The 21,003-nt window shown below is 38.3% G+C and overlaps 4 protein-coding genes across 5 annotated transcripts in view; 3 read left to right on the top strand and 1 right to left on the bottom strand.

The window, feature by feature from the left end:
- The window catches only part of LOC135169995 (organic cation transporter protein), a 107,630-nt gene that overhangs the window by 52,162 nt on the left and 34,465 nt on the right, over positions 1-21,003 (bottom strand). The gene's annotated exons all lie outside the window — the stretch shown is intronic.
- On the top strand, positions 210-1,303 carry LOC135170019 (splicing regulator SDE2). Its single transcript, XM_064135511.1, has 2 exons — positions 210-400; positions 531-1,303. The coding sequence occupies exons 1-2, from the start codon at positions 299-301 to the stop codon at positions 1,239-1,241; spliced, it is 813 nt and encodes a 270-aa protein (XP_063991581.1). The 5' UTR covers positions 210-298; the 3' UTR covers positions 1,242-1,303.
- Positions 1,451-3,330, top strand: LOC135170015 (CLIP domain-containing serine protease B4-like). 2 transcript variants are annotated; one of them, XM_064135508.1, is made up of 5 exons: positions 1,451-1,669; positions 1,934-2,171; positions 2,398-2,588; positions 2,686-2,784; positions 2,927-3,330. In XM_064135508.1, the coding sequence occupies exons 2-5, from the start codon at positions 2,038-2,040 to the stop codon at positions 3,244-3,246; spliced, it is 744 nt and encodes a 247-aa protein (XP_063991578.1). In that variant the 5' UTR covers positions 1,451-1,669; positions 1,934-2,037; the 3' UTR covers positions 3,247-3,330. The 2 variants fall into 2 exon arrangements, with proteins under 2 accessions (XP_063991578.1, XP_063991577.1); XM_064135507.1 differs by lacking the exon at positions 1,451-1,669 and adding an exon at positions 1,716-1,878.
- Positions 15,419-18,313, top strand: LOC135170009 (uncharacterized). Its single transcript, XM_064135502.1, has 3 exons — positions 15,419-15,709; positions 16,842-16,954; positions 17,139-18,313. The coding sequence occupies exons 2-3, from the start codon at positions 16,904-16,906 to the stop codon at positions 18,162-18,164; spliced, it is 1,077 nt and encodes a 358-aa protein (XP_063991572.1). The 5' UTR covers positions 15,419-15,709; positions 16,842-16,903; the 3' UTR covers positions 18,165-18,313.

The following is a 21,003-nucleotide window of genomic DNA, read 5'->3' as shown; positions in this document are numbered from 1 at the left end:
TACATTCTTTATTTCGGATTGAAACTACCCCAGACATTCAGACGACTGATTAGAATTTAATTAATTTAATGTGTTGGTAATATCGTGATTTTTAAATAATTGCGCCAATAATAGTGAGTTTTCAATCGGCGACAATTCGGTCGCTTGGCCACAAGCTTCTGTTTGCGCCGTTTAGCGCTGTGAGGATGAAGAATGAAGTTGGGGACGCCACAGGCCGCCATATTCGTTTATTATCAGTACTCGAAAACCTCGCAGTTGTCAAGATAATTGTCTAAAGTTAATTAAAAATACAGTAATAATGTTGGAAATTAAATTAGAATGTGGTCGTGGTTGTAAAACTGTGCTCACTCTCGAGAAAAGCGATTCAGTGGATGAATTGTGGAAACATTTGGAACTTAAGGTAAACATTCTCTAGGATTCATGATATAACCTCTAAATTATTTCCCAATAAATCTTCGAGTTGGTAAGAAACACTTAATAATTAATTTTAGACAGAGAACATATTATTTTTAATTAACTATTTATTCTAGGGATTTTCAAAGGCCAATTTTTATCTTCTCCAAAATGGAAGACCATTGAACACCTTTGAGACCTTCCTGTCAACTCAAGCAACACTAATTCCAAGATGTCTGGGGGGCAAAGGAGGATTTGGCTCGATGTTACGAGCCATTGGTGCCCAAATAGAGAAGACAACGAACCGGGAGGCGTGCAGGGACCTGAGTGGTAGAAGACTACGGGACATAAACGAGGAGAAACGCCTGAAAACTTGGATTGAGAATCAGGCGAATAGGAAGGAGGAGCAGGCCGAGAGAAAAAAGAAGAAACTGGAGAGACTCTGTGCTGAGCCCAAGCACGAGTTCAAGGACAAGAATTACGAGCACGAGAGGTCTATCCTGACTGAGAGGGTCGACGACGCAGTTGAGCAGGGTTTCAAGACAGCAGCTGCTGCCTCGACATCAGTTGTGGAGGGTAAAAAGAATGACAGAGATAAGGGTGTGAAGAGAAAAACTCTGCTGGATGAATTCGACGAGATTGATTCGGACGAACTGAGCAGTTCTGAGGACGACGAAAGCTCTGAGCCCTCCAAAAAAATTATCAAGACAACGGTGAAGACATCTGAGGACAGTGGATGCTCCTCCAGTGTCGAAGACCATTCTGAGTCTTCATGTGATAAGAATCTAGCGGAGGAGGAGAAGGGAACAAAAGTTTCGAAGAATGATAATGTGAGGGAGAGCGAATAGACAGTATGTGTTGTTTAGTTGTAAGTTTTAAGATAAAAATAAATGGATTATAGTTTGAATAAGCGAAAGTAGTTATTTCTTTCTTCCTTATCAATTCCTTCGCCATCAAATAATTTACTAATTTTAATTGTGATTGAAAAGTCGATAAACTAATTCTTTCTCAAGTTTATAGAAAGCGATAAGTAAAAAAAATTAATGAAGAGATGTATTAAAAAATGGAACAAACAAATAAATAAATAAATGTTTCTCTCAAGTAATGAATATTTGACGAAAATAATTTTTATCCCCTGTAATACACGATCGTAGCACAGATGGTAATACCCACACACTGAAAAACGCATAGTGAATTTTTAATGCGTCTCTCGTTATCTCAAAACACCCAAGAGAATTATTACTGAGATGCATTACACGCGTTCACCATCGCCACGGTGAGTTTACTACCGATAAGATTGAAATTAACCAGCTCCTGGAGTTTATCCGAAATGCAACACCTCAGTTCTCAGACTTAATCGCAATCTAAAAGCATTCTACAATTTTTTCGTAGTAAAAAAATTAATTCATCCACATCGAAGGATGATTTTTGCTAATTACTTTGGGATCATCAGTGCCTTGTGCGTCGCCCTAGGCTTCGGAAAACGTAGGAGCATCGAAAAATCGAGAAGATAAATATAAATAAAAATTTTTTATTTCAGTTGATGACGTAAAGAGTCACAAGCACTGGAATCTCTTGGAACACGTGAGATGTGGAATTTCTAATACTGATAGAATCATCGGTGGCAAGAATGCATCCCTCGGGATGTATCCGTGGCTCGTGAGGATAGGATATACGACGGGTGCCTCCAGTGAAATTACTTATCGATGTGGTGGAAGTTTAGTCAGCAAAATATACGTCGTCACGGCAGCTCATTGTGCAGCTCTTTTACCCCCTGGGTAATTGATCTTCATTTTTTTAATATCATAAAATACTAGATGGATTTGTTTCACTGCGAAAGTGAGACTCGAAGTGATGATAAGGGTCGCAATATTTTTTTAAGGGTTAAAAATATTGTCTGAAGATTTTATCTCTTCGAAATTTTACCCCCAAGTAATCGTCATATCGGAAATAATTATTATATCGGAGTAAAAAAATTAAAAATCACTTAATTTTAATTTAAAGAGTTAAGGTCGCTGCGGTGAGAGTCGGAGAACATAATGCCGACACGAATCCCGATTGCGAGCTTAATTACTGCGCGGATCCTGTCCAAGATTTGAACATCGAAAAAATTGTTGTCAATGAGAATTACAATAATCCTCATTTTAAAAACGATATCGCCATCATCAGACTGAACAAGCCGGTGATTTACAACGGTAAAAATACTCATTATCTTCTAAAATAAAATTAAATAATTAGTTACTGCCTCAATTAATTCCTTAATTGATGTAATTATTTTTTTTATCCACTAAGAGAATGTCATGCCTATCTGCATGCCATATGGGGAACTTCTGAGGGAAAAATTCATCGGTGAGAAGGCTGAGGTCGCTGGTTGGGGAATTTACGACATAGGTAATGACATAATTAATATTTTGACTTGGGCATGACTTGAAGATGGACTGTTTCAATCATCCCAAGGTCCTCCCTTTTTCCACCCACCCTGTTCCACGATTTTCCTAAGTGAATCATCATGCAAAATGTTTTATTGGAGTAGATCATCCCCAGGCGAGTACAATCCTTCAGACAGTTCAATTGCCAATCGTTCCTCTGAGTGACTGTGCCCGAGCATTTCGAAGGAGTGCATCAGTGGGTGAAGGACAACTGTGCGTCGGTGGAGTTGTTGGTGAGGACTCCTGCGGGGGTGACAGTGGCGGACCTCTCATGAAAGTTGAGTCACTCGATGGGCCACCAAAATACTATTTCATCGGTTTAGTATCATTTGGAGCTAAAGCTTGTGGACGCACATCAACCCCAGCAGTTTACACGAGAATTTCGGATTATATTACATGGATTTTGGATAATATTTCGCCCTGATTTTTAGTTTCATATTGTAACGGTGGACTGAAGTCGAGTGGAATGGAGATTCAAGTGTAAAATTAAATTTAATAAATCATGTAACGTTTTTTTTTTTCGGAACTATCGTATGTAATATGCGAAGACGATGAGGTAATACAATTGGTGATAATGGTACATGATACATGGGGCTATGTGTTTATTGGTGCTGATCGAGGGGCTTGCGATACGTTATTATTTTATCATTCACACGTTTGGGTGCTCGTTACATCAGTGTGAGTGGGTGGAGTTCATTGGGAATTGGGTAAAACGTATTATTATGACGCCTCGACTGATTATTTGGGGGTTTTAGGTTTAAATGGCCGCCAAATGCAGGTGAATTCCACTATATTTTCGTAATAATATTCCTTAAAATAGTTTTTTTACGAATCTCTCGATATTTTCACCCAAATGTGCCCCTCAATTGTCTCCCCATTGAGAAATACTTGTAACTAAAATTTTAAAAAATGTCTTAAAAATAAAAAAATAGACGTATGTTCCTGTGTGGGGGTGCCTAAATGTTTTGTTGGCTCTAAACCCTGAATGGTAAGTAATCGAATTGCGGAAGCCCCAGCAGTAGTGTACACGGATCAATACGTCAATTAATTTTAGGAAACGACTAGGCACCTGGTGAAGTCGATCCCCTCCAGTCAATTTACCACCGTAACTTTTAATCATCAAACTCACAAGTCTAGCGAAAAAAAATTTAATCACTTTTGCGTAGTAACTTTTAACGAGAAAATTATTTTCCGGACAACAACAAATTATTTATTTATTTAATATTCTACATATGGCCAATTAGACCGTTGACAATTTGTCTTTTTTGAAGACTTATCACAACTGTATTGAAAAACTCGAACCAGGTCGATTATATATTTAGTTTATAAATTCTGGAGGTCGATCCCCTCTCCACCTTCCAGCTGATTACCAACTGAACAATGAATAATTAAATAAATCCCCCATTTCCTTAAACAACAAATTATTTTTTTCCGAATTATTCTCAACGTAATACAAAAAAAAATAACCATAATTGAATGTAAAAAATCGATTTAAAAACGGATTGAGTGGCGAATGAACGATACAAGATGGCAAAAAGGTCGTTAAACGCTGCCAAATGGTTGTGTGCCATGTTGTTGGTATGGGTTATTGAGCGTCGAGGGATTGGCCCCTTGAGGGCCGCCATAAACAATAGGAACCACACGTAATTGATTCTCTAATAACTTAACGCGACCTAACGGGCCCTCACCGACCATTGGCATAATGTATTGGCTTCTTTCGAGCTATTCCACTTCGGGACATACGGGCATAAGGATTTAAGAGGCCATACACAAGTCATAAACAATTCATTCGGCCATTCTAACTTGCAAATTGCTATTACAATTTTCTGATAGGGGAGAGCTGAGAAAATACAGTTTAATCGGTCGTAATTTTAATTAATCGGTGGTAATTTTAATCTGCAAAGCAAAAATGACGTCGATCTTCACATTTTTGTTGGAGACATTTATCAAGTGATAATATCTGTCTGGGTACCATAAAAATTCGATGGATTTTTACATAAAATCGTCTGGAGGATTAGCATCAAGAATAAAAGTTGAATAAAAAAAATATTGAAAAATTGGGGAAAGCAAATGCTTTCTTCTTCGCAAAAGCACGTGCCTGGATAACCCAGGGGGATCGGAGACGTGACTAAAGAGGCCCCTCGTTACCGATAATCGATCCCATCGGTAATACACTGCTTCAAACATGCTCTTAAATCCAACCAACACCTAAACATGGTCATCGTGGACCAGCAGTTATAATAAAAACGCTTCGGGAGTACCTTGTGACCCCAGTTTCTCGGATCGTTCATCACACGTATACGAAACACAACAGGAAGTGAGAACTCGTGGAACCATCGATGATCCACCGTTATAACCGTCCAATTTACCATTAACGATATATATTCCATAAATTATCTTAAAAAATTCATGAATTTACGAAAATCCTTCTGGAAAAATCGGTAAACAATAGTCAACGAATAATGTTAGGCTATTTTTATTTTAATAATTAATTATGAATATTAATTATGATTTAAAAAAATGTAAATGGCAGAATTTTTGAATTTACATTTTTTTTTTCGTCAGAAAAATTGAATTAAGATGGAAACAGACTCCAAGTAATTAATGTAAAGATAATATTAATTAATATTTGCAAAAACTGTTTATATTATCGAGGGATAATTATAGATTTATTGAAGTAAATTGTTAATGACTTTCTGGGAAATTAACATTATATTCAATGTTTTCACCTGGGGAATTGTTTCGAGGAATGAATGAGGAAATTACTTATAATAAAACATAAACGAATTCCTCCTGATTTTTAATTTTGGGAGACATTACATTTAATTAATTCCTATGATTTGTCGCAAGTTCTTTCTCACTAACAATTTTTTTATTGTTATCATCTATTAAATGGAATCATATACACAATTTAATTTTGAGGATCGAGAGACATTTTCATCTGCAACTCATCTTCATCATTTCATCTGCACCTCATCTCATACTTCAGGTCCTTTTTTTTATGTAATTTTTTTTTTTATGTGAATTAAAAAATTTTATCGTATGGATTTTTCGTTTTGCTTTCCTCCTCTCCCCCCCAAACTATTTAAAAAAAAAATGATCAACGATCGTTTGGCAAATCTCGTCTAAACCACGCGTGTTTCCCCAGCCCAACACGTTATCCAGTCTCTCCTTCTCTCTCACTCCCTCGTATCCATGTATTTTCAAGTTAGTGCGAGAGAACGTAGTTCATAAATACGCCTCGTTTCGGTTGTAAATCTTTCTTGCCACCATGGAAGGTGGTCTACCTCGTTCCCAACCGTCTTCCCCCGTTGTTAATTGCCGTGTTTTAACACCTATCCCTACGATCGATCCTAAACCCCCGAGCCCCGGGTGCGTCTAACTCCTTCTCTTATTTCTCTCATTGGTTTTATTATTTTTTTTATATATAATTTTTTTTCATTATTTTTGCAGTGCTTCTTTTCCCTCTGTCTCTGGTATCTCTTTCTATCGGATGGTGCACTCGGCATTTCCCTCCTGTGTTGGCGAAAACACGTGGACATAAAGAAGACAACGTGTTTGAGATAAGAACACGTATTTTCTTTTTGTTTTACCGAAGTTCTGAGATTATTCGAGATTATTCTAATTTCGTGGTTAAGGATATCGAAGGGCTGTGGATTTTTTTTTAATGGTGGAAATTTTGGATGTTTATGGGGAACCTCGGGGCTCCCCTTAGTTTGTGTAATTTATTGTTTTTAATAATTTTATTGTTGAAGATAAAATATCTAATGGCTGTCGTTGCTCGTAAATGGAGAGAAGAATTATTTAAAAATTATGTCCAACGTCGGCAATAATCGGCTACGTTTGGCACTCATCATTGACCAATCACAATGGGTGAGCCTCAAATTGCTGAGTTGTACTGTAAAAAATGAAGGAAGGCCCAATAAAATAAACTGACGCAAATAGGAATTTTTTAAAAATTTCCCTCAATTTTTCATTTTTCCTCAAATAAAAAATTACAGACCTTGAAATTTTATATTTTGCTGTTTAGTCAATTTTACGAAGTTATATATCATTAATTACAAAAATTACGGTATGGTAATTTTTCTGTGTGAGTAAAAGACATCGCGATTCTAGTAACCGGCACAGAAATTTTTCACAGAATTTTCTCTCCTTGTGACAAATTACAGAACAGGCGCGTAATTTTTCAAGATTTTTTTTTCCTATATTCAGCTCAGTCAGATTACGAAACAGGCGCCTAATTAATAATTATAAAATAATTAAATAAAATAATTAAATAAAATAATTAAATAAAATAATTAGATAAAACAATTTTTCAAGAACATTTCTCTCCCTATATTCCGTAATTTTTACTGACTATTGTTTTAACTCGCACACAACGAAACAATCGCGTTAATTTTCAATAATTTTTCTCTCCACATATTTGCCGAAATAAAGATAATCCAGGTGATTTAAATACCCAAAGAATATGACTTACGTTTTATCAAAAATGGCGTGACGTACAAGCGTTATCCCCGGAGGTTCTCTCTCTTACCTCCCCTAACAGCCTACCCATTTCACTTATATTATTACCGACATACATATTTATGCCATGAACTCGAAACGAGTCTCATATATACAGTCTCTCTCGCACGAGAGAGACTGGTGGTAAAAGGAACGAGAGGAAGAAACGAAGAGGGGCTTTGAGTTAGTTATTACCGAATCAATTACCAGTCCGGTATTTATAGGGTGGGTAGTAGCGTGTGTTTCGTTTTACTGTTGGTAAGAGTCCATGCCGGGGCAAGATGGCGTACGACGATACCAGTACATATGCCTTTTTATAATCCAACTAAAACGCAAATGCGTGGTTTGCGCTTTAAATATATAATTTGGTGGGGTGGGGTGGAGGATGGGGGGAGGGGTAGGAGGGAGAGAAGGAAAGCAGATTTAGATAGTTCATCTCTACATGAACATTTGTTGTAGATATAAACTTTCATATAATTATTTAATAATAATTTTCACTAGACATGTCAATAATTTCCTCCCCCCATCACCTCATTTCCCAAGAAATTCATTAAATTATTTTACTTGAATCAATCAGATAATTATTTAATGATAATTCTCACAAGACATGTCAATAATTTCCTCCCCCCAACACCTCATTTCCCAAGAAGTTAATTAAATTATTTAACTTGAATCAATTTAATTATTTTTTATTCCTTCACCCATCTAATTATATTCTCCGAAGACCCTCAATATTACTTGAATTATCGGCGAGAGGGGTCTGGACCCCTCCCGAGTTTACAATTACGAAGGAAGACTCAACCCCTATCCCCAGGATGCACCCTTCCACAAAAATCAGCAACAAAAAAAAAAAACACGAAAATAGTGTTTGGAGAGTGTGTATAATCGATACGTCATTGAGAGGGGTCTCGATGGCAGGAAGCATCGGCCATTAAATAACCAAACTGACAAGTCAAAACAACCGCGAACCTACAAAAAAAAAACTCAATCTAATCAGTCATAATCAGCTGATATTTATGTTGATAATTTTTTTTTTTCAACAAATTTTTGCTAACCACAGGGCGAATTTTCCAATTACGTGGCAGGTGATTGGAGAGGGGGAGGGTGGGATAATTTCAATGATGGCCACACGCGCTCACGTGCTCATCCCAATAATGTAACACGTGTTGACGTAATTGTGTAATGTGTTACTGTAAAAGAAAATTACGAAGTTCTTCGGCCCTCGTAATCGATAAATTTATAAATCGCGCCTCAAACATTTTCATTCCAAATATTATTTAGTTCCAAATTTTGGGCGCATTTTCAGGATCAAAAAATTGCCTCACACACTTTAATCTGGAATTTATCCAACTGTTAATAACGTTTTTTGGCAATTTAATTAGCGATAAACACTCGAAACTAAAATTTCAATCACAAAAAATTGAGCAAAAGAGAAATAAAATAATAATAATAGGAAATAAATATTATTTGTTTATTTATTATTATTTATTTCTATTTTCGATGTTACAAATGTCTTTCTTCGTTTTATATCCTCCCCAGCCTCTCTGGAAGTAAATAAATAATTGAATAATTGAATTTTATCATTGAAAATGGTTCAGGGACATTCTAAGGACCGTTGATTATCCCCCAAAATTATTCAGAGCCACTGAATTCCGTGAATAAGACGAACACGAGTAAATACAAATGTTAATGCGTCCCGACAAGATAACGAGGTGGTCATTAAAGTTGGGTAGGACGCGTGACGTGAAAAAACAAGATATCAAAACGCCTAATTCAAAAAGCCGGCCACGTGCCTGTCTCACGTTTCAATGCAGTTGTGTCACGGTAACTGACACAAAATAAGTCCCATTCAAGGGTTCACAATCCCTCTCCCCCCACCGCCCCCTCCCTCACTCATCACCGTAGTTGTTTCCCACTCACTTATTTACCTTATTTTTATTTTTTTTTATAGTGTTTTTCTTCAGGGTACAGTGCAACTGCACGTTGCCCGAGTTTTCCTTCACTCGTAATCGATAGCCCTCACTCGATTCTCCAATTACGAGGTGGGAAAGGTAGAGACAAGTGATGCGTTGGCTGTATTAGCTACCACATCAACAAATTTATTAAAAAAAAAATTGTAATCGATTGCATTTTTGAATTTTTCCAGATCTCAAATTAAATAATTAGTAAAATATTTTTTATTCCGGTGCACCCTTTAAATCATTCCATATGTACTCTAGTACTCTAGTGTACTCTAGTACTCGACAATTTTTTCATATTATTAATATTTTAATATTTAAGAAAATAAATAAAAATGGAGAATAACTTTTTCCATCGGGTTAATTGATACTCTCCCTAAAAATTCTCTTCTGGTTATTCTGGGCGGTCCATGGTGGGGGGGATGAGATGGGGTGGGTTGATGTTGTACTCCGTATGGTGGCAAAACTCGACGGAAGGCAACCAGTGAGGAAGATGCGGCTGGAGAAGGGTAATCGGACACTCGGGGTACCACTAGGTAACGTGAGATCACAGCCACCACACCGTCACCACCTCCTTTCGTACTCCCTTTTACCACCCATTCCCACCCCACCCGCCGCCCTTTCTGCTTCTTGCGTTGATCCCTAGGGGGAGGGGTAGGTGGAATAGCTGGAGATAAAAAAGTGGGAGGAAGTGGATTTTTTTGTTGGTGAAAATGTCCTCGAGTTTGTTGGAAATTGACGTTGAGAGGAGCTGTGGGATCTCCAGGAGTTTTTAAAATATTGTCATAATTAATTAATTAAATAAATAATTAATAATAATGTGATCTCACCCCAAAATAGCCCAACAATGATTTTTTGTCAATCGACATCGTCGACGCGCCCTTACACCGGGGGATCCCCTGATTTAAAAAAATGCGAATTAAAATCTCGTGGATTTAGCAAAAACTTGTTTTCATTTTTTTTTTCTCTAGGACAAAGAGGTGGACATGGACTCGCATGACGGACTCTGGCTCCATTATTACCTCACACTGGCCTGCATATCCCTCCAACTTCAGGGTGGCGTCACGCTCGAGACGCTTCCGGTGTTGGATTACCCTACGACGTCTTCTCGAAGGTGAACGCAAGAGAAATAAAAAATAATGCGAGTTGAGTTTTAAAAAAGAATAAATAATCCTTCGACTCATTGGCCCGTGGAATATGTCTCAGTGATTCGTTTCATTGTTGACGAATGACTCTTTGGATTTTTTATTTCTCGTTATTCATTAGGAGAATTAATTTTTTTTATGAGGAGATGGACAACGGGGTTCACTAATTATTTATTAGGAATTAAAATTACCCTCAGGGTCGTGCTCGACTACTGGGAGTTGGGGGAAATGGATAAATAGAATATAAGTCAATGGAAAAGGGATGAGATTTTTTTTTTGCAAAAGAGCTTTCAAATATTTCCAAAATAAAAAAAATTAATGTTACTAGAATTCCACGTTAGTGAGTGTAGGGATGTGTGGACAATGATTAATCATCTGTCCATAACTGTTTAATCCATGTCAGTAATTTATAATTTTTCTCAAAACAGTACCAAAATATTTAGAATAATTTTAATAAATAGAATCAGAGAAGAAACAGAAGGGAATTAATGAACAAGAGCCTTTTGTCACTTGATCTGGAGACATCAACCCAGAAAGACATACCTTCTGCGTGCGATAATAACTAATTAAAGTCAATAGTTAAATCGTTTTTACCCTATTGATTCAATCCCAATCCATAATCCAATAAAAACCGAGAAGAAAAACGAAAAAATAAGTGACCAACGGCCTTTCATTGGCTCCAGAGTCTCAAAACTTTGGTCACCAAGGGCCAGTTCCTCTGGAGACATCACACTACAAAGATACCCCTTCTCCACCCCATAATAAAAAATTAAAGTTTCCACCCAAATCGTTTCACATTATTTATCAAATCCCTCTTCACAATCCAACACACATTAAAAAATGAAGATAATTATCCTCATCTTTTTTTAACCTCATGTAAAAATGCGGCACGTGGCTCCATATCATCTCCAGTTACCCTCATCCTCACAATCTTAAAATTACGTCACGATTTGTGGTGTTAAACCATACTATTCCCTCTATCACCAACTGGCATCGGATTTTATCCTTACCTCATCAAAACAATTCTCCACATTCTCTCGAGTACTTATTTATTTATATATTTTTTTTCTTAAATTCTCATCCTCAACGATTCACGGCCGAACAAATTAGTGACTCGGGAACCAGTGTCAGCGTGTACCTTCGTGTGTGGGTGTATCGGGTACATTCAATAACTAACTCGATTCATCGTGCGTGGGCCAATGGTGATCGCGTGATCCTTTTCCTCTCTTTCATTCTCTCCAGTTTTTTTTTCTGCACGTGTATTTCACTTGATTTTTCCTCTTTTTTCTTATCAATTGGATGCACCATCCCCCCCCCCCTCCTCCTCACCCTCTCCAGTACCCTCTTCTCAACCACTTCCCGCGACGATTTGTTTTTCACTGGAGAATTTTCGAGGACCCGGGGACACAGGAGTGTGGGAGTCACGGGGTGGGCCACCTGTCCAAGCTTGGTATGCACCGATAGCATCAAAGAAGAGGAACCAAACGGGTAACGAACGCTCAACCGCTGAGCAAAGACAAGGGCGGTAACTCACACCAGACAAATTATAGACCGGTCCCCCCAGCACCTCACACATTTAAATATCTCTTGTGCGTGTTCAGGGATATTTTTTTATCATTTTTGTTTTTTTTTTTTTTTTTTTATTTCAGGTGAATCTTGGGTGGACTTGAGGGAAAAAATTTTCAAGCCTGGGAACATGCAATGGATGGGACTGGATGTATTTTTGGAAATGGTTCGGGTGCGTAAATTGTCGGAATTTGATGAGGGAAGGGAGTAAAAGTTCATTGAAGAGATGGGGAATATGGGTGGGGGGAGGGAGGGAGAGAAAAATATGAGAATTTTTATGGTGTGATTTAGGGAAAAATTACTGCGCTCGGTGATAATCTGGGGGGAAAGTTTTGATTAGAAAAATTATTATGACGTATGGTAAAGTGGTTATCGGCTTAGGAAAACTTTTGTATCGACCGCGTAAAAATTCAGTCTCATGCAATATTTACTGGGACGATCTGTCAGTCGTAACAATATTTGGTAAAAATTACGGAACAGTTACGCAGTTTGTCAGTAAACTTTTAGGAAAAGTCCAGAACGTTCAGTAAAAAATGCGTAATTTTAATGTAAACGTAACCGTTTCCGTAAAAAATTTCCCTCAATTTTTCATTTACCCTCAAATAAAAAATTATAAACCTTCAAATTTTATAGTGCCCTTTAGTAAATTTTACGAAGCCACATATAATTAATTACTAAATTTATTAGTAATTATTACATGTGAGTAAAATACATTTCATTCCACCTCGATTTTCATCCCCGGCGCAGTAATTTTCCCCGACTTTTCTCTCCCTGTAAAATTAAAAAATTATTAAAAATAATATTCCGCTCTTGTCTCCTCCCTCTCCCTTCCCCAATATTAATTCAAGCTATTGATAAATCAATTGTTCCTTCATATCAATGATAGTTATTTTCTGAGAATAAAAATTAATGACGTTTGTTGATGCCCGGGACTGAGGAGTTAGATTAGATATCGCGGTAGGTAGAAATGTAGGAAACCCAGTCGCTCTACCACTGGCCACCATTCGCGGAACTCTAGCCGAGTTCTCGGTAAGAGAGACCAGAAGTTATATACATATGATTATCCTCAGGGAAGAGAGTAGAGACAAATGAGCCTCGGATCCCCCGCGCACGACTGCGTTTAATCAAACTTTTTGTTGGATATGCGTGATGGGGGGTTTTTCCCACCCCTCATACCTCACCAGTCAAACTACATTCGATCATGCTACCTCGACGGTCGATAACTCGTTTTTTTTTTTTTTCAAGAAATCTCTGGCATTTTTGGGAGCCAGTAAGTCCCATTTTTTTTTCATCCCAATTTCAATGAAATGATAGCATTTCCCGTCACGTGGTACAAGTAAAAGGGTTTTACTTCGGATATTTTTCGGGTATTTCCCTGTTTGTTGCTAAGCAATGAAAACAACCGATAAACAATTTGTACGCGTTTCAAACCCCGAAACTGTCATTAGAAAAAATCAAGTTCAAAGACTTTACCTCGACATGAGGAGATTTGGAGGAGAATCCTCGGACATTATTGATCGAAAAATTAAAAAAAATGTTCCTAATAATACGGTGAAGACAAAAGCCAGAATTTTTAAACAATTATCTGCATTTTGTGGAGACAGAAAATATACGCTGGAAGCCACAACCACCAGTGAAAAATCATACCATATGACGTGCAATGCCAGATATTTTATTGCTTAAAATTGGAATGAAAAAATAATCCAGCCAACTACCCCCTCTGGCAGGAGATGAGGAATGGCCGACAGTGGGCCGACATTTGACCAATGCTGGCCGACAGTCGGCCGACTGTCGGCCATACTTATAAAGATTTATTAGGATTTATATATTTATTATTTATGAAATACCTTATTTTTTTAAATGGCCGACAGTCGGCCGACTGTCGGCCATTCCTCATCTCCTGCCAGGGGGCCTCGACCATCAAAATTAATCGGACATTTCCCTCCAGTTTCCCTGCGTACCACCGATAGGGATAAGTTTCGCAGAAAAATTGGATTTTTAATCTGCAAAACTTATCCCTCTCGTTGCTACGCAACGAAACTCTCCGGAAATATCCGATAATTTTTAGTGTCTTAGGGTGTTACTACGGAAAATTGTTCTTTCTCGGTCTAGTGTCATAATGTGGTATTTTATCCAGCGAATTTTTTCCGCAATTTTTCTCTCGGCTCATTAAATCCTGATGTACGTTTTCTCCTCTTGCTTGATTGACTGCTTTCCCTCTACCTCACGGTAAATTTTTTTTTTTTTTCATTATTCCGAGGGCAAAGGGATGTCGGAGGGCCGGTGGTTGCAGACTGTGGCTTTTTGGGTGCTTCCCCAATGGCGCAGACAGGCAGACTTCTCTCGTGTGTTAGTTTGTACGCCGGAACCGATGACGTTAGTAACCCGATATCGGCGCGGCGTTAGCATCCATGTCCCGCAGACGGCTTCCATATAGACGTTCCACCAGGGGAATAACAGAGTTGCGGGTGAAAAAGAGGTGGTGGGGGGGGGTGGGAGAAAGAGCCCTCAGTCGTGGGTTTGCTTGTAGGTGTTTCCATTATCCAGTTTTGCGGATATACATTGGAGTTTGTAATGCTGGCGTGGAATTCAATAATTTCGAATTCAATTGGTGGTCGGAGAGCGTTCACGGCGACGGGCTAATGAGACGAAATCGACACTGTTGCGGGGAAAGAATAATTATTTAAAAATTATGTACCTGTGTAATCTGCCGGTGACAACAGTATTCAGTCAAAATTAGGGAACAGTTAGGGATTTTTTTACTGAACGTTTCATAGTTTTTTTTGGAATATTTTGGAATTTTTTCGGAAAATTCAGTGAAAAAGGGCGTAAATGTTCTGTAATTTTTACTGAATGTTGTTTTGATTGGCAGATTATGGAATTGACAGGTCATTTTTCAGTAATTTTTCCTCTCCATTCAATTAAAACAGTTGTCAGTCAAAATTAGGGAACAGTAACGAATTTTTTTACTGAACGTTTCACAGTTTTTCTGAAATATTTTGGAATTTTTCCAGAAAATTCACTGAAAAAGGGCGTAAATGTTCTGTAATTTTTACCGAATGTTGTTTTGACTGACAGATTATAGAATTGACACGTCTTTTTAAATAATTTTTCTCTGCATTTAATTAAAACAATTGTCAGTCAAAATTAGGGAACAGTAACAAATTTTTTTACTGAACGTTTCACAGTTTTTCTGAAATATTTTGGACTTTTTCCTGAAAATTCATTGAAAAAGTGCGTAACTGTTCCCTAACTTACCGAATGCTCTTTTCACCAACAGATTACAAAACTGCCACATAATTTCAAAACAATTTTTCGCTCCACGTGACTTTTTCAACATGTCGCGACCTAAATTAAAATATCCACCCCAAAAGATTTTAATTAATAATATTGTCAGTAGGTTTAACTTTAAAGTAAGGCAGAATCTAACGACTTCACTGGCCGATAACTCCAAAATCCCCTCCTGAAACCGCCTGATTTTTCGATCGATCTGATACTCTAAAACGACTAAGATTAAATTCCCTCCCGATAAAAACAATTAACCTCAGTTAATCGGATATTTACAATCATCGAGGTCCCCAGGTCAACGATTTATTAAACAGGTGGTAAAATTCTACCCGATGTATCTAGAAATGCTGTACGAGGAGCTGATGTCGATGGAATTCTTCGATAAGTGAAATTCCACCTCAAACGACAGAATTCCAAGATCGGAGTGGTAAGATATGACGTCGAAACCCAACGCGGAAGGGATTTGGAATTATTAGTGGGATTCTAGACAGCCTGACGCCATATTTTTTTTTCCACCCCACCTCCTCCCCCCCTCTATCCACCCCTCCCCACCCCATTCTTGTCACCCATTATGTGAGGTGACAACAATATGCCGTTTGGATTAATTCCAGTGTATATTGAATGATACGTTATTATTCCCTGGTGATGGGTAACAAGGGTAGATTCATATCCCCCGATACAAAAATCGAGAAATGCCCCCTCGAGGGGATGAATTTGTGGTGAAGAAAACTCGGAAGTCACTTACCACTCTTCTCAATTTTCAGCTTGGCTCTTTGTTGTGTGGGAATTGTGAGGGGAACACGGAGATGATCTCATTACCAGTCGTGATGCCATACCGTATCCTGGGGATAAAAAATTTATGGAAATTTTGTTTTTTTTTTTTTATTACTGTACGTCAATGAAATATTTATCCGAGATATTTCATCAATCGGGTGAAATGTGAGCAATTGAAATTTTATAAATATTAAATTGTTTGTAAGTTCTGACAAAGTTGAAATTAATGATTTTCATTTCAAATTGTTCATCAAAAATTAATTAGCAGTTGATTGAATAGGTCTTTGTATAAAACAAAATAAAATAACGTTCACACGTTTGAATTATTATAATTATTTCGTTTGTAATGTTAATTAATAATCGAAGCGAATCGTTTTGTGTTAGATAAATATCGTTGTGCGTAGAAAATATCGTCTGAATTTTCATTTTAAATAAATAAAATATCGATTTCCCTCACGCCCGCAACCCCACATTTTTTATTCATCCCCCGAACCGCGATATGAAATTCATTGAAATTGATGGATGGTTACACAAATGGCAGACGCAGAAAGGACAAGAGAAAATGAATAAAAAAAAAAATGGCTCGAGTACATTCGCATTGGTCCGTGGTTTCCATGGATGCCTGACGAGCCGAGGTAGAGGGATCGATCTCATCGCCTGGCTTCCGAGCATGCTCCAACACCCATCACAATTCCCATGCTTTTGTTCACCACATTATTTTGTTTTTTTTACCCCCCCATTTCGTTACCGTTAAATTAACCTGAATGTCACATTGACTTTTCTAGTTCGACCCGAAATTATTCGCAAATTATTTCTCCAAATGTTTGGCTGCATCTGACACCGAAAAATGAAGAGTTTCAAAATGTTCCGAGGCCTGAGAAAATTTTGCAGACTTCAGGTATGAAAGAAGAGTAAAAATCGAAAAACAACTAAATAAATTAACACTAAAAATTACGCCAAAGGTTCTCTAAAAATTGAGGGGTAAATTTTTTTGATAAAATTACGATAATGAGATTTCAATTTGTTTTTGAGGGTCAGCCGGTAATTAATGATTATTAATTAATTATTATGTTTCGTCTCAGAATTTCCGATGTCTGCAACTCCACACATCTCCGTTGCACCCCCAGACCTGGAGTCACTACCAGTTCCTGAAGGCCACGAGAAATTCGTCCCTGAAGGCGCCTGAAAATGTCCAGAAGTCCCCAGACCCCTGGAAGATCTCCGGAGCATCACCCGGCAATTTTCCCTCCCTCGGGCCCTCCCTTCCCACATCCCTGACCCCTCTGCAGTCATCAGGAAGTCCCAGAAGTCGTGTATTCTACTCCACGTGCTCGGACAAGCCCCCGAAGAAGCCAGATTGTCCTCCAAAACCGAAGAAATGTCCGGAGGACTCATCATGCAGTGAAAAATCCTACGAAAAATTCTGTCCAAATTACAAGGATCAATCCTCCTGCAGTACCAACAAGCCCCAGTGCCCGGACAAGTGTCCAGAACCACCAAAGCCTAAAACCAAGGCGTGTCCACCTCCAGATGACAGATCTGTCTGTGTGAAACCAAAACCGAAGCCAAAGTCTTGTGCACAATCAGAAGACAGATCTGTGTGTTCAAAACCACCAACAAAACCATCAGGATGTGGTGGTGGTAAAAAACCACCCCCCTGCTCGAGATCCTACTCTTCCTGTGCTGCTGAAGCTACTGATAAGACACCTGATATCACCTTTGGCGAGCGACAGCGTCGAAAAATCGCCGAATTTTGCTCAGCGAGAAAGTTAAACAGCAAAAAGGACAATAAAACCGTCGGGAAAAATACTGATGACTGTGAAAAGGACGAGAGCACTGGGGACAGGGTGAAGAGAGAGAGAAAGGAGATGACAGAGTGTCTGAATGATAAAATTAAATTTTCCGAGTTGGGGTACACCAGGGTCCACTGCAAGGACTCCGTCAGGGACATCATGTCGACTGATCCCAAGAGATTTCTCAGGGAATTGGATCCTTACGGTGGAGTTCTCCACCAGAAAGGAACAAAGGTGTCTTTCAATCCTGAGGAAATGGCCCGGAAGAGGAAGAACAACTGGATTGACTCATTAGTGACTCCGTTAAATAATTAAATTGAAGTTATCCCGAAAATATCGTGTGAGATATTGTCATTAATTTCGTGAAACGGAGATATTAAAATTATGTAAATAATTATTTGGTGATTGGAAATAAATATTGAGTAGTTCTAACCATTTAAAATTCATTGTAACGTCCAATAAATTTTCTGTAATTAATATCTTTCAATTAATACCTCAAAAACAATTTTTTTGTGATTAATATCTTTCAATTAATACTCCATAAAAAAAAATTCTGTAATTAATATCTTTCAATTAACACCCCATAAAAAAATTGGTTGCAATTAATATCATTCAATTAACACCCCATAAACACTTGTGTTCATTCCCCTACTTCAAAAAATTCAGAATCAATCACTCAATAAATCACGAAATATCCCGGAATAGAGACGTATCACTCCAATAATATCCCCCTCCCCTCCCCCTTCAACCCCTCACCCCTCGCATTTACCAGTCATCAACATTTCAGTTAAGTTTCACGTCAGAGATCTCCCATTGAACCTTTCCATCCTCAGTCCATTTTTTTTTTCTTTTTTTCTTCACATCCACTACTCATGACAATGATGAGGGGGCATTGGGCGCTTCCAACGTACACTAGTTCCACCCTGGATAAGGTATTGAATAGAGTGAAAAACTTGTGGGGTCAGGGCGCAATTACGCGGCCATTCAGGCACACCATGAGGTCCTTTACGGGTACATAACCAAGGGGGCCCTCCTGATGTACCTGGCGCCTATGTTACGTTTGAGGTGGCCCTCCATAGACTAGATGACAAGCATCCACTCACTGCATGCCGCCACTTATGGGAACGTGATACGTACTGCTTTTGCGACCGATGTTCTTTTATGGGTTTTTCGGTATATTCCCCACTCCAGTATTCCTCTCACCCATTCTCTCCATTGTTGCGCAATGCCACTGACACGCATCATCCCCCATTCCTCCCCCACTCCAAATTCCGTTTCGTTCTTATTTATTTTTTTTATTATTCAGAACAATGGAGATTGGGGTATGTTCGGGATGTTCAGCGTCTTCTGGTGTGTTGTTTTTTTTTTTTGGGGGGTTGGAAGATGTCCTGAGGGCCCCCGGGGAGGCGAGTGACGCGGAGATGACTTGTTGCAACGGCGGTTCGGGTGGAGGGAGACATTTTTTGGAGATGATGGGGATGGAATCGGATGTGTGGAGGACATCGTGATGAGGGAAGTCAATGGTTTTGGGGGTTTGGGAGCGTTGACAAATTTTATTTTTATGGAATTTCAGGATGAGAGGATATTTTTGTTGCGCGTGGAGAGAAAAATTGTTGATAAATTATGGAACAGTTATGTATTTTTTTAGTGAATTTTTGGGAAAACATTTAAAATGTTCCAGGTAAAGTATGGAATGTTCAATAAAAAATCTGGAACTGTTCCGTAATTTTTAGTGAACGAAAAAAAAAAATTTTTTTTGTCAAATATTCATTTAGTTTAGAAGAGTATTTTTTTTTTAATTGTAATTCTCCGGTCTAATTATTCTAGATGGGGATCGACTTGGGTTTAAATTACGATAATCATAGTACTTTAGAAGCTGAATATTTTCTACGTGACCCCGAACCAACTCTATTAATAATTATTAATTTTTTTTAATTTCCCATTTTCTTGAGGGAACACTTTCGATGAATTATTTAACGCTCATAATTATTTCAGGATTTCACTCAAAGTTATAATTAACCCACCTCTCAGGGAATGACTCAATTTCACAAATAAAGGAATAAAAAAAAAAATATTTCCTTAAAATAAATGAATATTTGGAAAAAATAATTTTTTTCCCAGTGAAAATACTCTTTTGTCCCGTAATTACGAACCGTAATTTTTCAAGATTTTTTTTCTCCCCGCGTCGAAAGAAAAATCGAAACAAGGAGTCGCCAATCCGAGGATAACGAATGATCTTCATCCTCGTATCACTTCCATTTCCCGATCTCCTAATTCCGATGATAAATGTCTCTCCAAACCAGTCGACACTGTTCCCTATTTTCCGGATGATATTTTCCAGTTCTCTCCCCTTCCCAAATCATCCATTGAATAACCAATATATCTGTGGGGACGTCATGCCGAGTGCTAACTAGTATGTTTTTGTCTATCAGTTACGACTACTTTTCGGAAGCCGTCTGAGGTTTTTTCTGTTGAAAGACAACTCAGCAGGAGTTCCCCCGTACCCCCCAAGGTTGCCCCACCTCATCGTCCCATAAAATAAATCAATTATCGATTATCCTGACATTTTCAATAATTTTAATTTCCCCAATTCACGAGCAACACGTAATCTAGTCCAGAGAGATTTCACGGTCATTAAAATTTCATTAGTTTCAGAGAAATTTGTCGCTTTTTAAGGTCATCAGCGGCAGGAACTGAAGGGACTAACCGACGCCTATTCGGACACATTGAAATAAAGTGACACCAGGCCGACCCTCTCCCTTTCCCTCCCCCTCTCCCTCATGCGGTTAGTCCCATGTCAATCAAAAAAATGGTAAAACAAACGAGTGGTCTGTTCCAGCAAAAGGAGAGATCGGTATTTTAAAATCTGGACGTCAGGCATTTCAGGAATAACACGACCGACGGGTATTTTCCTAATGCCGCTGACTTCTTCTAACGTCTGTAAAAACAATTCAAGTGCCTTCTTCCGAATTTTTCACCCCCTCTAACCCACCCCGAAGAGGGCTTTCGGCTTTTTTATTTTTTCTTTCGTCGATGCACCTCAAATATTTGTCTTTTCGATAAAGCACCGGGCAATTTGATTCTGTTACTTCGAGATTAACCTGCCCAATAGACACAGTTCAGGATAATCAGGTTGAAATAGTGAGGGAAAAAT

This window comes from Diachasmimorpha longicaudata, chromosome 16 (genome assembly GCF_034640455.1).
Source record: "Diachasmimorpha longicaudata isolate KC_UGA_2023 chromosome 16, iyDiaLong2, whole genome shotgun sequence".
In the NCBI taxonomy this organism is placed as follows: Eukaryota; Metazoa; Arthropoda; class Insecta; order Hymenoptera; family Braconidae; genus Diachasmimorpha; species Diachasmimorpha longicaudata.
Note: the sequence above shows the minus strand (reverse complement) of the source record. Positions and strands in the feature narration are given on the sequence as shown.

Excerpts from the sequence above, each read along its gene's own strand:
- LOC135170015 (XM_064135507.1), top strand. The coding sequence starts at position 1,815 with ATGATTTTTGCTAATTACTTTGGGATCATCAGTGCCTTGTGCGTCGCC. Across the intron at positions 1,879-1,933 it reads CGCCCTAGGCTTCGGAAAAC|TTGATGACGTAAAGAGTCAC; the intron begins GTAGGAGCATCG and ends TTTTTATTTCAG. Across the intron at positions 2,172-2,397 it reads GCAGCTCTTTTACCCCCTGG|AGTTAAGGTCGCTGCGGTGA; the intron begins GTAATTGATCTT and ends TTTAATTTAAAG.
- LOC135170019 (XM_064135511.1), top strand. The coding sequence starts at position 299 with ATGTTGGAAATTAAATTAGAATGTGGTCGTGGTTGTAAAACTGTGCTC. Across the intron at positions 401-530 it reads GGAAACATTTGGAACTTAAG|GGATTTTCAAAGGCCAATTT; the intron begins GTAAACATTCTC and ends TATTTATTCTAG.
- LOC135170009 (XM_064135502.1), top strand. The coding sequence starts at position 16,904 with ATGAAGAGTTTCAAAATGTTCCGAGGCCTGAGAAAATTTTGCAGACTT. Across the intron at positions 16,955-17,138 it reads GAAAATTTTGCAGACTTCAG|AATTTCCGATGTCTGCAACT; the intron begins GTATGAAAGAAG and ends GTTTCGTCTCAG.